The following is a 17,007-nucleotide window of genomic DNA, read 5'->3' on the forward strand; positions in this document are numbered from 1 at the left end:
GCTTGCTTCTCTAACCTGTAAGGCTGAAGGCTTTTCTCTCTTGAAAATGACAACTTGTGTCAAGGAGATTACCTGTATAAATAAAGGACAAGTTAGAAAAAAACAAAGAAACTAGTAACTGTAATCAAGTGTAACTTACACAGGAAATTCTGAAAGCTAGAGGTTTGGATCATGTTTTCACAAACTGTGGTTTGAACATGCGGATCAACAATTGGCCAGAATGAGAACGTGAGTTCACATATACAGAGAGAAATAAAGAAAACACAGAAACAGTAACAGACTAAAAAAGTTGTGAGCTTTGATGTCCAGTCAGAGCGGACTGATACTTGTCCTCGTGCTTCTCTCCCTCTTTTTAGCGAATGGGTCATCGTGTTAAGTTCTCTTCATTATGTTATGTCTTAAGATGTATGCAAAGATGGGATGAGAGAGAGAGGGAGGGAGAGAAAGAGTTTGTGTTGGGGGGGGGGGGGGGGGGGGGGGGGGGGGGGGGTTGTTGCAGAAAGCACCAGAACAGCGTAGAGTAGCTCTGTTCCTGTCAAACTTCTCGCAGCTGTTCAGCATCACCACTGACTCCTGACAGACAGCCACAACTGACAGACAAAAATAACCCTCAGAGAGAGGGCACCTACCAATTCAAGACTGGAGTCGGGGGTTATTTCCACTATTCAGGTGGAGAAAATGCAAAAAAAAGTGACTGAATGCTTAAATTAAAAAGTGAGACACTGTAATATCACAATTATTAATGGTAAAGTTAATGACATGTTGAGTAAATTGACAAATTTGCTTGTTGAAGACATGAAAGTTCTTTATCTATCAACATGACAAACCTTCAACAACCCATTTTCTAAAGCTCTTGGTACAGTTGAAGTAGTGGGGCTATTTTAATGCTTTGGATGAAGAATGTGCAGTTGTCATTGAAGAGCAATAGAGGACACATATTGGTTTACAGTTCCCACCACCACCCTGCCTCTTTACTGCTGAAGTACTCCTCCCTCAGCCTCACCATTCAACCGACACAGTACTCTGGAACCGGTGCGTCGACCATGGAGAACGTGACAGTATTTGATTCACCTGGAAAGGGGAGGGGTTTGAAGACCAACAAAGAGTTCTGGGCCGGAGATGTAATTTTTTCGGAAGCCAGTCTTTCAGCCGTTGCATTTGACAGGTATGGTGAAGACGCTGCTTGTGGATGAAGACATTTAGTAGTCAAGGATGTGCTTGAAAGATATGTTGTGTACTTTGCATTTTTCAGTCCAGGTGTCATCCATGCAAATCTACTATGGAAGCCCATATCAGTTTTTTCGGGGGGGGGGGGTCAAACCCAGTTTTAATTTCCAATTCACTAATTTTAGTATGTGGATGTCATGATGAAGCTTTAGCAAATTCATCCTGATACTAAGGCAGCAAATAAGAAACATCAGAAATTAAATTCACCCTTTAACAACTTTTGTTTTCAGACATCATTGATTTTCATTCAACAAGCTAAGTAGTAGCTTAAAAGGGTGTTACATAACAAATATTGATCTCAAAGACAATAGTCGGTGCTTATTATTTTCTTGATCCCAATTTTGGACTTTCAAGAGACAGAAACATTCAACTATGACATGCTTCACATTAATATGTCTTTACAGCCAATAGTGAAATGTTTTACAGCAGTTATAAACACACAAATCTGAATAATCTCAAATCAAAGTCCAAAGTCTGGTTTTTGTGCGTGCGTGCGTGCGTGCATACCTATTTGTGGTTTATGAATAATTTGATTAATATTTGTTTGTGTTTCTCTTTTTTTCCCCCTTCAGTCTATCAGAGCGTATTTGCCACAGTTGTTTCCGCAGACAAGACAAGCTCCAGAGGTGTGGACAGTGTAAATTTGCCCATTATTGTGACCGAACCTGCCAGCGTGCCGGCTGGGCCGAGCACAAGCAAGAGTGTGGCGCCATCAAGGCTTATGGCAAAGCACCAAATGAGAACATCCGGTAGGAGACAACAAAGCAAAACTTTATCTGGAATCTTTTGTAAATAATGTATGTATGTTAAAGCCTCTAGATGTGTATATGTGCGGCTTCTTCACATTCATTGCATGTCTTTGTTTGTATTTTTACATCAGTAAACAACTTTCAAAGCCACAGCCTTATCGCAGGTTTAATTTTGCTGTTGTTTTTCTTGGTATTGCTATCAACTGACAATACTTTTCTGGTCATCTCATGTTTATTTTTTTTAACCAGCATTTATTGCGTCATGCTGTTTTTAACCCATGAAATCCAGTGTAGACACTGTTGGAATTATCATCAATTCCGCGCGTCCGTTTGGTTATGAAGAAGAGTCAAACCGTTGTCTGGATGAATTGCAGGAGTCTTTATTGTACTGAATGCATTCAGGGCAACCATACATGCACTACAAGAGTACAGAATAGAAGCCTCGTACTTTGACGGAGCATAAGATTTATACAGTTGAACATGACCTCTTGACCTCGGCGGACCCCTTATTTGGTCTCAGAAGGTATTTCATGCTTGTGATTGGTCACAGTCAGATAGTGGTCTCTACATGAGTCAATGCATACGTCATGGCAAAGGTAAAGTTTTTGGGGAAAACAAGAGCTGGTTTGAGCCGGTTCTTCAAACCGAAAGTACCTGAGGTGAATGTGAGGACAGAGGTTAATAAGAGGACAGGGCTCTGATTATAAGAGGTAATACTGTGTTATAACCCTTTCAATCCCCCTTTTGAGCTTATCAAAGCTCAACACAAGGAAATGTGCCTAAAAAATAAAGATACTAAAAAAATATATATATTTATCCCTTTTTGGGCTTTGTCCAAAAATGTAACAATCACAACTGTCAAAACATCATTTTGAGACCTTATATTCAAGTAATTACTTCAAACATGATTATGATACTTCAATAGCGGAATAAACAGAGAGAGAGAGAGAGAGAGAGAGAGAGAGAGAGAGAGAGAGAGAGAGAGAGAGAGAGAGAGAGAGAGAGAGAGAGAGAGAGAACTATGGAGGTGGTTTGGCACACCACTTGTTGGAGAGGAGCACTCCTTCTCGCTCTCTTGGTGAAGGGAGGTCTTGCACCTTTTCCTTTCTGGGGCGTCTTCCGATCTCTCGTCCCGCCGAGGATCAGGGTGGACTACCTGATCCTTGATGAGCCACCAGAGGATTATTCTGCCTCTTTTGTTGAGGTGGTCTTTGGTTCCTCAGCCGAGGAGGTCCGGTCCTGCTGGTCAGCAGGTGTTTCACGGCGTCCGGTCTCTTCAGCCGAAGAGGGAAGCGCCGTTGTCGTGTGGGATAGATGGTACCAGGTGTCCCCCTTTCCTTGGAGTCGGACTGCATGGGAGGTTCTTTCGGTGACAGCGAATGGTCCGGTCCAGCGAGGTTCAGACCACTTTCGTTTCAGGGATTTCAGGTACACCTGTCCTTTGGGCAGGGCTGGTTGTCCTGTGACGTCAGCGACTGCAGCCTCGTCTGGTTTCGGGTCACCTGGAAGATCAGAGAGTCTGCAGAATTGATTAGCAACTTCTCTCGCTTGTGCATTGATTTTTTCATTTGTGTACGTTACCAGTCGAGTCTGGGGACCTGGAAAAGGTCTACCCGTGCATGCCTCAAAAGGCGTCTGTGTCCTTGTCCCACTTAGGGACATTCTGACTGACATAAGTGCCAGTGGTAAAGCCTGCAGCCAGTTCATAGAGGTGGAGTGAACAATCTTTCCCAGTTTGTCCTTCAGAGTGCGGTTCATCCGTTCCACCAGTCCCTGAGACTGGGGATGATAAACCGATCCGAACCTATGTTTGAGTCCCAACATTTTCTCCACTAATTGAAGATGTTTGTTTTTGAAATGAGTTCCATTGTCTGATTGTATCACTCTGGGGAACCCGTGTTGCGGGATGTAATGGTTCACCAAACACTTAACCACTGTGCTGGCGTCTTCACGCCGAGCCGGATATGCCTCTGGCCACCCTGACCAGGCATCTGTTAGTACCAGAAGGTACCTTTGTCCATTAACTGGAATGAGCATGTCGGTGTAATCCATTACAACAAGTTGTCCTGGTTCTGTTACCTGGGTCTGAGCTCCTTTACCGGGCTCTGGTTTAGTTGTTGGTTTGGAATTGTACAGTGCACACGTCACACATTCAGACAACACATTTTGACATACTTGCAACATGTAGGGATGCCACCAACATTTTTCCAACCTCCTCCGAACTTCCTTCAGGTTTGAATGTGATGGACTGTGTGCTTCATGTATCAGTGTTATCAATGTGGATTGTGGGACTGCAATCTTTCCGTCTTTTCTCCATATGCCCTTCTCATCCTTTTTTGCACCTTTTGATATCCAGCCGGATAGTTCCTCCGGGGAAACCTGGTGCTGTTCCTGTTCAGGTTCTAATTCAGAAAGTGTTTCTGAGGTTCTTAGAACCATCTGGGTGTCAGCTGGTTGGTACCCGGCGGCCATTTTGGCTGCCTCATCAGCTGCACGGTTTCCTCGGGTAATGGGATCTATCCCATTTGTGTGTGCTTTACATTTAACAACAGCCACTTCTTTTGGTAGGTTTATCGCTCGTAGAAGTCGGTGTATGTCTGGGAGATGTCTCACCTGTTCACCTCCAGCTGTAACAAAATCATTTCTGATCCATTCTGTCAGGGTTACATGTATTATTGTACAAACGTAAGCTGAGTCTGTGAAAATATTTACAGTGCAACCTTCAGCTAGCTCCAATGCTTCGCACATTGCAACTACTTCTGCTCTTTGAGCCGATTGTTTCCCTTCAATCTTTTTGCTTACTTTTATGTACAAATAGCCAGTGTCTTGTTCCTGTTCTACCACTGCACATGCTGAAACTAGTTCGTTTACTGTAAGATCTCTGTGACAGCACCCGTCGGTGTAGAGTGTGAGGTCAGGGTTTGGGATGGGTGTCGTGTGCAGTCCGTCTCTGAGTTTGTTTTCTCGTAGAGTCAGTTCTGTACAGTTATGTGGTTTTCCTTCCAACACAGCGTCGGCCATATTGATTCCTTCATGTGTCCATGTGATGTGTGGTTGTGTCAGTGCTTTGTCAATGTCTGTTTGTCGTTTTGATGTCATTGTGAAAGCTTTGCTGTCCACTAACTGAACTAGCTCATGTGAGCAGTGTATAGTCAGTGGATGTTGCATAACAACATGTGCTGTTTTTTGTAGTAATCGAGTTGTTGCTGATGCCAGAGCTTCACACAGGGCGTGTCGTGCCTCATATTGTTCATATGGTGTGGAGATGTACATTAGGACCTTTCTCTCTCCCCCTTGCTTCTGGTGCAACACACCAGAAGCACTGTTTGTTTTTGCTGAAACATCAAGGTGAAAAGGAAGTGTATAGTCAGGGAGAGCAGCATCAGCAGCAGAAGAAAGAAGTTGTTTAAGCGAGACAAACGCTCGTTCAGTATGTATGTCCCAGTCCAGCTTAGCAGTAAGGTTTCTCATGCCTTTTTCGTTTACCAGGCGCCGCAAGATATGTGTGCGTTCCGCATAGTCTGGGACATGGAATCTGGAGAAGTTGCACAAACCCAAGAAAGAAAGCATTTGTTTGACATTTTCAGGTTTAGGATGGGAAAGAACAGCACAGCGGTGAGATGACAGCATGCCAGAGCCGTTACAGGAGACTTCTCGTCCAAGAAAAGTCACGCGTGTGCGAGCACATTGCAGTTTGTCACGGGAACATTTCAGACCTGAAGCGTTAAGATGAAGTAGGAGATTGTGAGTTGCAGTTAGAGCAGATTCTTCAGTTGGTGCAGCCAGGAGGATGTCGTCCACATACTGGATGAGGAGGACACCCTCCGAGAGTGACAAAGGAGACAGAACCTTACGGAGAACCGCATTGAAAATGCCAGGAGACAGAACAAACCCTTGGGGCAGACGCGTGTAGGTGTACTGAACTCCCTCCCACGTGAATGCCACCATGGGCTGAACCTGCGAGGAGATAGGGACCGAAAAGAAAGCATTAGCAAGGTCAATGACAGTGAAAAATCTGTGTTCAGGGGTCAGTTGAGACAAGGCAGTAAATGGGTTAGGGGTTGGGAGAACAGGCGTGGTTACGTGCGCATTCACAGCTCGAAGGTCATGGACCATCCTGTACTTTCCTGGGCCTTTCTTTACTGGAAGCAATGGCGTGTTCCATGGAGAAGGCTCCGTCGTTGGTTGGAGTACGCCAGCCATCAAAAGGTTATCGATGGTACCTTGAATTGCTAACCTGGCTTCATTTGGGATCGGATACTGACGTTCCCACACCGGGGTGGGGTCGTGTTTCCAGGTCACCGGAGTAGTCTGGACATGTCCGACATCGTCTTTTCCTGTGGACCAAACAGATTCGGGCACGGAAGACAACAACGTTGCAGTGTGTTCGGAGTCAGTGGTTTCACGGCCATGTGATCGTGGGAGAAGATGATGTTCATAAATTACAGAGAATGTTGTGAGATGTGGGGGAACGGGGATGCGATAAGCCTGCAAGGATTTAGAATACATAAGGTCCAATCTGGTGGTTGTACACCAGTCTGTGGTCTTTTCACAGTCTGCTGCAAAAGGCCCTAGATCTTTGGCGGTGTGTTTGGGGCTAATTAGCAGTGTGACGTGTGGTGCACAGGGTACCATGGGTGGGGGTGGTGTCCGCATCATATACCACTCCCGTTGTTCTGTTGTGAGCGAGATGGATAAACATGCACCCGGCGGACCTACTACCAGGTAGGTCGGGGTCATGGAGTCCATCGAGTCTGCAAGAGATTTGTCAAATGCATCCAAATAACAAGTGTCATCACATCTGTCATAGTACATAGTGCAATGCAGAGGGTCAGGAGGAGGTCTCAGGGGAGAGAGAGTCATCATCCATGGCGTCCAGCTGTTGACAAAATCAGTGACAGACCTCCAGTTATGTGCGGTGATCTGCACAGCAGCCCAGTAGATGTCAGCAACTTGAGTCGAGTTGCTGGTTTCCCACAACGGGAGCATAAGGGCAGCCACATCATCTGAGCAGTTCAATACAGTTCCATCAGGCAATGTCATTTGAATGCCAGCAGAATGGCATTTCAGCAAAGGTGTGAACACGGCCAGCAGGTCTCTTCCCAGGAGGTTTACTGGACACTGAGGAGCATATACAAAAGAACAGGAGTGTGTCTGTGCACCCAACTTTGTGAGGAGGGGTTTTGTGAATTTGCAGGAAGTTGATTGACCCTCAAAACCAGTGAGTTCAATAGATCTTTTGGAGAGAGCAGCCTGGCGTGGCAGTTCGTTCAGAGTGGATGTTCCAGCACCTGTGTCCACCATAAAAGAAAATTGTTGTTCACCGACTGTCATAAGAACTCTGGGTTCCTGCAACCCAGGTTCCAAAACTGGTTCCGGGCCCTGTCATTGTGGATAACTGCCTCCTCGCGGCGGTTGCTGTTGCTGCGGGGGCATGTGTTGTTGGGCAGGAGCCTCCCATGTGCCTGTCGGCCATGACGGTTGTGGTGGCATGAAATGAGGTTGCATCACCTGATTCTGACCACCAAGTGGCGGCATCCGTGGAGGACCTCTCCAGCCAGATGCACGGCCTCTCCCCCTTTGCTGGTTGTTTTGCGGGCAGTTCCGGGAGATGTGGCCAACCTGACCACATACCCAGCAGACGGCGGTGCTGTAATCAACACCTCCAGGTGTCATCTGTCGTTGTGGCGCCGGATAACGACCTCCTCCCCGTCCACCAAAACCTCCGCGACCCTGAAACATCACACTAGACATCACAGGTATTATTGAAGCACTTGAATCGTCAATTTGGGTCGGAGGGGATTCTTTAGGCCTAACTGGAGCCTGTACTTTCTGTTCCTTTTTTAGCTGCATGTGAAGCAATTTTTTCTGAAGGATTTCAGTTTCCTTGCCTTCCTTGCGGTTTTGATCTACATATCTTTTTAAGTGATGTGTGACGTGCAACTTCCATGTTTTCAACGGACGGGCGTTGTGTTCGGGGTCGTCTTGTAGCTTAGTAAGAACCTGTAACGGGAGTCCCTTCTCTACTCCTAGTTTATACATTAGTCCGGTGGTTGCATCCTTTGAGGGGTGTGAACCTGTTTTACTAATAAATTCACTCTCCGTTCGTTGTATAAACTCATCAGCGGACTCATTGTTTTTTAGTTCAAAAGTGAGATCCTCCACTGAACAGGGAGGAACAGGGAAGACGTCCTCGAGGGCTGCTGTAAGGGAAGTGAAGAATGTTGTGGTCAACTGAGTATCGAGAGACAGACTTCCTAAGCCTGAGCGGCTAACCACTGCTTCAAACTGTGTCTGAGTGCAAGCTCTGCCTATGGCTCCTTTCATGTCCCCCCATGCAAGTGTCATGCCGGTGCAATGTTTCAGTACCCCATTCAACCAGCGGAGGCCCCCCTCCGCGATGGGAGGCAGGGCATCCACTATGCCCTGTACTTCTAAGAAAGTCCAGGCCTTGTACGTGCTCACCTGACCATTGGGTCCCATTTTTGTGAACAGCGGAAATTGACTACCTTTGTCGCCTGCAGGTTGTTTTTTTCTGAGACTCATGTCATGTCGCCGTGGTGTGCGTGATGTAGATTGGGAATCGTCTCCCCATTCTGTGCTTTGTTCGTCGTTGTCGCTATCTGCGTCAGTCTCCGGCTGCTTCATCCTAACCCGTCGTTGCCGCAATGACTGCTGTAATGAAGCAAGGAGTCCCTGTGAGTCTGGTCGATTACGTGGAGTCTCAGTCTGGGATTGTGATGGTGTGAGCGCTGGGGTCAGAGGTGGTTGTAGTCGGCGGGGGTTGTCAGAGGGAGTCAGGGGACGGGAGGAATGCGCGGGGAGGGGGCACGGGGGGAGGTCAGGAATGCTGTCAAAAGACGCTGTCGGGGCCAAAAAGTGGTCAAGAGGATAGGAGGTCTGGGGAGAAGTCAGGGTTGATGGTTTTCTGTCTCGTGTTTTGGGTTTGGCATCTGGGGTCGGTGCCAGTAGGTATGGGTAAATTGGATCGGCTGAAAGCTTTGATCTTGGCTGAACTGGTGGCTTTTCAATCACGTATCTACCCGTGGGAGCCCCTTTGTCATGAAGTTCTCCTTTTAACACTCCACTCGTAATTTCAAATGTGGGCATGCAGGTGGTTCGGAATGGATTGAACGGATTGGGTGGAATGTCTGACTGTGGTAATTCGTACTGAGGTGGAGGATCTATGTTGACGTGTGGTGCAGGTAATGTGGGGTACAGTCCAGAGGAGGAAGGCATTGCATCAACATTAAAAGCAGGAATCTCACTGAGACAGACAGCCGGCGCGCTGAGGGGGGCCCCCCCTCCTTTCTCACTCCGTCTCTTTTCCTCTCCCCCTGAGTCTTCAATTTTTTTCACTTCTGCATCTGACTTTCTCTTATAATTTTTTTCACACACCAGTGCAGTCATGTATAAATTCCTCACAATGCCCTTCCACTCATTGATCTTACTATGCGATACTCTCCTTTTTCTCGCACCCCGAGAGAATCCGACCAGTCCCTTTTCTTCCAAAGATTTCAGCTTTTTCAAGTAACATTGTTCAGCTTTACCGCATATTCCCATCAAACATTTACTTGAACTCTTCCGAGATATCCAACCTCCTTTACCCATCTCCTCAAACCAATCTTCTGCATTTTTTCTAACCTTATCTCGTTCTCTCTTGGTATAATTACCCACATATATATTCACCGCATTCTTGAATTGTGTTTCAAGATTCTGTCCATTTTCGTTTTCTGCAACATCATATATGTCGAACCAGTCCTCTTCCCTGTCAAATTCACCTTCCATCTTATCTCTCTTTTTTTTTTTTTTTACTTCACGAGACCCAGCCGTCACGTAACTTCAAGCCCAAATTTCTACACGAATACAATTATTTTGAATCTGACCGTGACTCGCAACACGGATATCTTTTCCTGCCCTCCGCGTACGGGCCGGTCATACAATAATCTGGTCAAGATCTGCAGTTATTATTCCGCCCACTGCTGGGCGACCCATAATACAAATTATTTCACACAATAATCTGGTCAAGATCTACAGTAATTATTTCCTGCCCACTGCTGGGCGACCCATAATACAAATTATTTCACACAATAATCTGGTCAAGATCTACAGTAATTATTTCCTGCCCACTGCTGGGCGACCCATAATACAACTTTTCCCAATTTCCCATTCAAACAGACAACAGTATTTTATCAAAATTACAGATTACTTATCTCAACACACTGGAAGAGGACCTTGAATTTTTGAAGGATAATACCTTCTTACCTTTTATTCAGGTGGCCGGCCCAAGATCGTCTATCAGTGTGAAGAAGATTTTCATCCGAAGTATTTACCTCTTCATCACGTCGGGGTCACCAAATTGTTGGAATTATCATCAATTCCGCGCGTCCGTTTGGTTATGAAGAAGAGTCAAACCGTTGTCTGGATGAATTGCAGGAGTCTTTATTGTACTGAATGCATTCAGGGCAACCATACATGCACTACAAGAGTACAGAATAGAAGCCTCGTACTTTGACGGAGCATAAGATTTATACAGTTGAACATGACCTCTTGACCTCGGCGGACCCCTTATTTGGTCTCAGAAGGTATTTCATGCTTGTGATTGGTCACAGTCAGATAGTGGTCTCTACATGAGTCAATGCATACGTCATGGCAAAGGTAAAGTTTTTGGGGAAAACAAGAGCTGGTTTGAGCCGGTTCTTCAAACCGAAAGTACCTGAGGTGAATGTGAGGACAGAGGTTAATAAGAGGACAGGGCTCTGATTATAAGAGGTAATACTGTGTTATAACCCTTTCAACACTTACACAACAGGTTACACAGGAGTTGGTGTTAATGTGTCAATAGTCCTTAAGTCTAGAGATAATGTGAATCTGATTGGATTGGCTATGACCTCCTGTGACACATTCTGTATCTTAATTGATTTTTTTGCATGATCAGTCTGGCGGCTCGCATCATGTGGCGCCTTGATAAAGATGGGGGCGTGGTATCCGACATGCAGCTGACCACCCTGGAGGAGCTGGAGGACCACATTGCTGACATGCAGGAAGATGAACTGAAAGAGTTCAAAGTGGACATCCACAACTTCTTGGACTACTGGCCTCGTAACAGCAAGCAGCACACAATTGATGTCATCTCACATATATTTGGAGTGGTACGTCCAAATGGTTCCAAACAGGGATTGATATCTATTGTGGACAATCATCATCAGTTTAGTCTCTGATACCAAATCTTCACATAAACTTAAAATTTGTTTATTTATTGCTTAACAACACTTTGTGAATCGGTGTCAAACAGTGTCAAACTTAACAGCAACATTTTTTTTTCTCTGCTGAAAGGAGTTCAATACACTAGAGGTTGAAAATTACACTCTGTTTTTTCTTTGATAGTAAATGTTATATTACATTGTTATTTTCACTGTGTCCTTCTGTTTGTTTGTAATAAAAGCAGAACATTGTCTTGTCCTGTTTCAATATCTAAACTTGTAACCTCACAGATAAACTGCAATGGCTTCTCTGTGAGTGACCAGAGGGGCCTTCAGGCTGTAGGAGTTGGCCTTTTCCCAAACTTGTGCCTGGTGAATCATGACTGCTGGCCAAACTGCACTGTGATCCTCAACCATGGGAAGTACGTATTGTCGTTTCAACATTTTGTTTACCTTCAGTTGAAAGTGTCTCTAACATGATCAGAAGTTCTAAATGCTCCGTGGTTTCAGAGTTTGCGCGTGTTCATGTGTGGTACGTGTGTTCGATGTCATGCGTGCAAATGTCTGTTTGTGCTATTTGGTGTTAAACTGCTCCGTTTGTCTTTCAGTCAATCGGCTGTGAATACTATGTATCATTCTCAACGGAGGTGCGTTAGCTCAACTGAAGCCTGTTAAATGTCATTCATTCATTAGAGCAGTGGTTCCCAACCTTTATTTCCTGGCCCCTCCCCCCCCCCTTGTTCATACCTTTATAAGAAGGTCTATAAATCTGCTTTTAAATGCTCCTCTATCTAAATATTACGGTGAATTCGAAGACAAGTGGCCATGAAGACAAACAGAAGAAATCTTAAAAAGTTGACCAGAAAATTGATCATGTTTAGCTTTATTGTTACAAAGTCTCACGCCTCTCCTGTCATTTTCGATGCTCCTGCCCCCCTAAAGGGACCCCAGAACACAGTTTGGGAACCACTGCATTAGAGCACCATTGAGACAAGAACCCTAAACGCATCATTATGCTTTCACACATAACCTGCTTCATCTGTTTTAGTAGTGTGCACCAAACACCTGATGTGACATCCACTCTTCAACATCTAGATGCGGATGCGCCTTGAATGCTCTAACCTTCATTTATCCAGTTTATTGTGATAATACAAATAACACCCTTTTTATTTTAATAGATTTTTTTAACCGCATTGACTTATGTTTGTCTCGTTGTACCCGTGTGCTGCTGACTAGTCACATTGTGTGTCTGTCCTTCAAATGAGTGCTGTGTGAAGCTCTTTTTCTTAATTATTCATCTCAAACTTCATATAAACAATAAAACAATTCAGTTTAATACACCTTTTAAAGTGTACCCTGGGAAGTAGTTCATTCACTAACGTCTCACTGTTTCACTCCTTCATGTGAGCTTGACTGAAAGCCACATGTGGAACAGAGTTTCACCATCACTTCATAACTGTGACAAAGTCTATGTAAATAGATATTTTGGCTTGACTTCCACTGTATCCCCTTCTCAGGATTGAGCTTCGAGCTCTGGGCAAAATCGCAGAGGGAGAAGAGCTGACAGTCTCTTATGTAGACTACCTGAATCTGTCAGAGGAGCGACAGAGGCTGTTGAAAACACAATATTTCTTTGACTGCACATGTGACCACTGCAAGAACCGAACCGGAGACGACCTGAAGATGGCGGGAAGGGAAGAGGAAGGTGTCAAGGTTTGAGTCAGTGATTCTATTGCATGACACAAAAGACCCAAAGGCTCTCGCCACATTTAGTCCTGACGTGGGTGATAAGGACTGACGGGAACATGAGAAGCACGGCCACAGTGACTATTTTAAGCAAAGATAAGCCCAAGTGGATTCTGCCTACAATGCACTCACGCTTGCTTATCAGAAACCTCTCATATTGCTTATGCTAACTGGATTCATCGATTCAATTATTGTGCTATATTACACCAGAAAATAGTCTGTTTGTCAGATTTATGTTATATTAATAGTAGCAGTAGTAATAGCTATTACATATATATACATATATATAAATTTGTTTATTTGTTCAACCAAATATACAATGCAACCAAAAATCCAACAACCAAAAATTAAAAATGAAATGATTTATATTCAGCTTCCAGGACCACTCAGGCTTAATTACATGACGTGCCATAAAATGTATACACTGTGTTTGGCAAGATGCATTTTCGATGATTAGTTTTATTTCCCAACAACTACAGCGCTCTCGCTCAATCCAAATTGTTAATAAAGCGCAAACCTGAATATTTAAGAAAGTAAGAGTCAGGTTTTTTCTCTGAAATGGGGCCATGTCATTTTCCTGTCATCTTTAAGGCCTTTAATGTAAAGCCATGCAGTGGAGGACATTGACGCATGTGATGGAGCATTGTTTACTTTATAAATCATGGTCTTCTTGAAAGATGCAGGCAGTTTTCTGTACCACTACTTGACAAAAGTGTCCTCTAGGAACTGGCAGTAGTTCTGGGAGTTGATTTTAATGTCATCTTCAAAGGTCCAACTAGCTATTGCAACATGTCCACCAACATGTTCATTAAGAGTCACTTTTGTTTCATCAGTTCATAAAACATTTACAGCTTGGAGCTGGAAAATATCCGTAAAAGTGATATGGTGTAAATACTCATATGGCTGATAATTGTGCATACAGTGTAGTAATTCAGAAAGACTGTAAATTGAGTCACACCAGAGAAACTAAAGTACTGTGCATGTGCGTGTGTGTGTAATGTTCAATAAGGATAGAAAACGTAACCAAGTCCTCTTGGGCATGCTGAAAGCACTGGACAATGTCCTTCAACAAGTCAAAGTTCCTTTAAAGATAATGCGAAGATAAAGTCTTTCACCTTTATCTTTGTAGAAAAGGTTACTGATAATAGGTTGAAAATAAACAGCATAACATACAAAACAATATTTAAACAGGCTACTAATTGTGAATTTTCTTGAGTCATCTTGCTGAATGAGTGTTTCATTTAAAAATCTCCATCTTTTTAGCCGACAGACGAACAAGTTAAAGAGGCAACAGATTACTGTTTTCAAATGATGGAGAAGATGGAAACTTCTCGCTTGGCTGGTGACTACCATGAGGTATTGTATCATCCCCCAAAAAATCTGATTAAGTAGATTCAATGTGGTTACGGAAGATGGAAAATGTTCCTTGATTTCAAATCACTTTTTTTCCCCAGGTGGTAAAAATCTGCAGGGAGTGCATCAAGAAAACAGAGCCGGTTTTGGCCGATACTCACATCTACCTGCTGAGGATCTGGAGTACGATGAGTGAAGTGCAGGCTTACCTGCAGTACTTCGAAGAAGCTGCAGATTACGCCCACAAAATGGTGGATGGATATACGTGAGTGAAGAGAATTTGCAGTTTTCTTCAATGAATACAAGACTGTTGGATATCAACTCTGTAATACAAACACACCAAGCTTGCAGTGTAAAACGTTCATATGTAGATTAAACACCACCTCCAACATGCAGGAAGCTGTACAACCCAAACAACGCTGCACTTGGGATGGCAGCCATGCGAGCAGGAGTGACCCACTGGCAAGCAGGGCTGATAGAAGTTGGACATGGCATGATCTGTAAAGCTTACGCCATCCTCATGGTCACCCATGGGCCAACCCATCCCATCACCAAGGACCTCGAGGTAAACACCCCAAAAACTATTATATAAACATTTGATTTGTTCTACAAAAAAGTGAGACAGCAACTGATTATACTGTGACATTAACAAATCTCATACAGAATTGATATATGCAGAAATCAACCTACGGGAAAATCCCTGACAGTGGCAATTTGGTTTCTCTATCCAACTCCCATCTACAAATGGATTAGAAGCTTAAAATCTCCCACTGCACACAGATTTTGGAGGTCATATTTACATGCTTTGGGTAAATTACACCTAAAAGTTAAATACATTTCTTCCATCACATATTCTCATTCTGGTGAATCGAATCAATGTTACAAATTGTGCCCGAGAATAAATGGTTCAAAAGCAGAATGGTGAAGTTGCTACTGGGCTACTTTTATGAAATTTGGGAGGAAGCATGTAGCATGGATCTCAGTTTGCTGCAGACTCCGTATTCAATTGTGCTCAGACATGCTTAGTGAGGTCTGAGCATGAACATTTAAAATTATCTATCAAAAGACTACCTGGTAGCAACAATTTGGCTTAAACATTGAAATCTATACATGCAAAGTAAATTACAGAAGACCTAAAAGAATGCATTTTCAGGGTGCGAACTGCAAGATTTAAATTTGTGGGACTGATGTTACCATCTTTCTTCCTACACAGGCGATGCGTATGCAGACTGAAATGGAGCTGAGGATGTTCAAACAGAACGAGTACATTTACCACAGTATGAGAGAGGCAGCGTTGAAGAACAAACCAATGGCCATGATGCATGAACCCAAGTCTGTGGAGGAGGGCATCAAGAATCTTTTCCACAGGAGGAAGTGATCAGACTGCAGTCAAACACCAAAATGTTTACTTGGAAAATGAAGGTTTTAAAAGTCTACATATTTAATCACATGTGGTTCATATTTTGTAGCTGCACTTCTCATTAAATGCCTACACCACAAAGTACACCATTGGGGAGGATGCAGCATTTAGGATTTAGGTGCGTGTAAATAAACTTGCAGGTTCACTAGTGGGTGCTTTTGTCAAACTGCAAAAATCAGGCAATTTTTTTACTCCGAGCCAAAAGTCAAAATCTGAGGAAACCATTTCCTCAAAAGTTAACCCTAGTGAATGACATAACTCACCGAGACAAACACGTCTGGATCAGGATCATGTAGAGTTTAAACTCAACATTGTGATTAGAGCCATTTGAGGAAGTTAGCATTTCCTGGCTAAAGAGAGCCTTCAGTGTTCTGATGTTCTGCCAGGGTAAACCATAGAATCAGTTTGTACACACTTCATGTTTAATCTACTACTGTAAGTGCAGAACTGTTTGGATTAAAACCCAGGAGACACTTTGCATTTCATCTTTTTTTATTCATTTTTAAGTGCATACATTTACATGCGTTTGCTTGTCCTTTTGTAAACAATCCCACCGACAGTCATTGTCTGCAGGAAGAAAAGAAAATCCATGAAGGTGCTTAAAATGCAGCACTGAAACTCAGAAGTTCACAATACTCACGTTGACGATTGTGTTTGCGTCCACCATTTCTGTGACCGACTCGATTCCCTTCAAGCAAACCTTCAGCTTGTTGTCTTCCCGCCTAACCACCGCCTGAAGAAGCACAACACAGTCAGCCTCAATGTTTACAGCCTTTAAGTAACATTGTGCACCTGCCAACTACAAATCTGACCCCACTGGGTCACCTTACCATGACCTTCTCTCCAGTGACCGTCTCCAGCTCGGCCTCCTTTCCGATTGTGAAGCTGTTGACCAGGACTTTGGGGCCAGTGGTGACCGTCACTTTGAAGTTGTCGCCAGTCTCCTCAATTTCGGAGATGCTTTTGATGTCCTTGCCTTTCTGGATGAGTTCATCAGGGAGACCTAAGACAGCAAAACATGCATTTAAACACTCTAAACATCTTGCCAAAAACATACATGACCAAAGTCTGGAAGCGGCTCTCTTACCAATGGCCTTCATGAAAGGCTCAAAGTTCTCCTGACACTCCAGCTGGTATTTTCCTGCGAAAGACATGGTGGCAGACAATGAAGGTGAAGCAGCACTGCCGCTCAGCCCCTTTTATACCTACAACTGCAGCAGCTTAATCATTAACTACAGGTGTCCTCAATTAAGGCAACAGCAGCCCAAATAATCCTGCAGAGTTGAGACCGACGGCCGCAGATAAGGGC

At 44.0% G+C, this 17,007-nt stretch overlaps 2 protein-coding genes across 3 annotated transcripts; one reads left to right on the top strand and one right to left on the bottom strand.

The window, feature by feature from the left end:
- The first annotated feature begins 920 nt into the window (after nt 1–920).
- Nucleotides 921–16,174, top strand: smyd1b (SET and MYND domain containing 1b). Of its 2 annotated transcripts, XM_080499266.1 has the most exons (10): nt 921–1,165; nt 1,800–1,976; nt 10,915–11,128; nt 11,471–11,601; nt 11,788–11,826; nt 12,697–12,892; nt 14,189–14,281; nt 14,380–14,543; nt 14,675–14,843; nt 15,492–16,174. In XM_080499266.1, the coding sequence occupies exons 1-10, from the start codon at nt 1,044–1,046 to the stop codon at nt 15,654–15,656; spliced, it is 1,470 nt and encodes a 489-aa protein (XP_080355392.1). In that variant the 5' UTR covers nt 921–1,043; the 3' UTR covers nt 15,657–16,174. The 2 variants fall into 2 exon arrangements, with proteins under 2 accessions (XP_080355392.1, XP_080355393.1); XM_080499267.1 differs by lacking the exon at nt 11,788–11,826.
- A 113-nt stretch (nt 16,175–16,287) lies between these two features.
- Nucleotides 16,288–16,852, bottom strand: LOC308132258 (fatty acid-binding protein, liver-type-like; the record flags this gene model as incomplete). Its single annotated transcript, XM_080499269.1, has 2 exons — nt 16,288–16,431; nt 16,529–16,852. The coding sequence occupies 2 exons, from the start codon at nt 16,850–16,852 to the stop codon at nt 16,318–16,320; spliced, it is 438 nt and encodes a 145-aa protein (XP_080355395.1). The 3' UTR covers nt 16,288–16,317.
- Between the last annotated feature and the right edge of the window lie 155 nt (nt 16,853–17,007).

This window comes from Blennius ocellaris (assembly GCF_963422515.1).
Source record: "Blennius ocellaris genome assembly, chromosome: 7".
Classification (NCBI taxonomy): domain Eukaryota; kingdom Metazoa; phylum Chordata; class Actinopteri; order Blenniiformes; family Blenniidae; genus Blennius; species Blennius ocellaris.

Excerpts from the sequence above, each read along its gene's own strand:
- smyd1b (XM_080499266.1), top strand. The coding sequence starts at position 1,044 with ATGGAGAACGTGACAGTATTTGATTCACCTGGAAAGGGGAGGGGTTTG. Across the intron at positions 11,129-11,470 it reads TCTCACATATATTTGGAGTG|ATAAACTGCAATGGCTTCTC; the intron begins GTACGTCCAAAT and ends GTAACCTCACAG. Across the intron at positions 14,544-14,674 it reads AAAATGGTGGATGGATATAC|GAAGCTGTACAACCCAAACA; the intron begins GTGAGTGAAGAG and ends TCCAACATGCAG.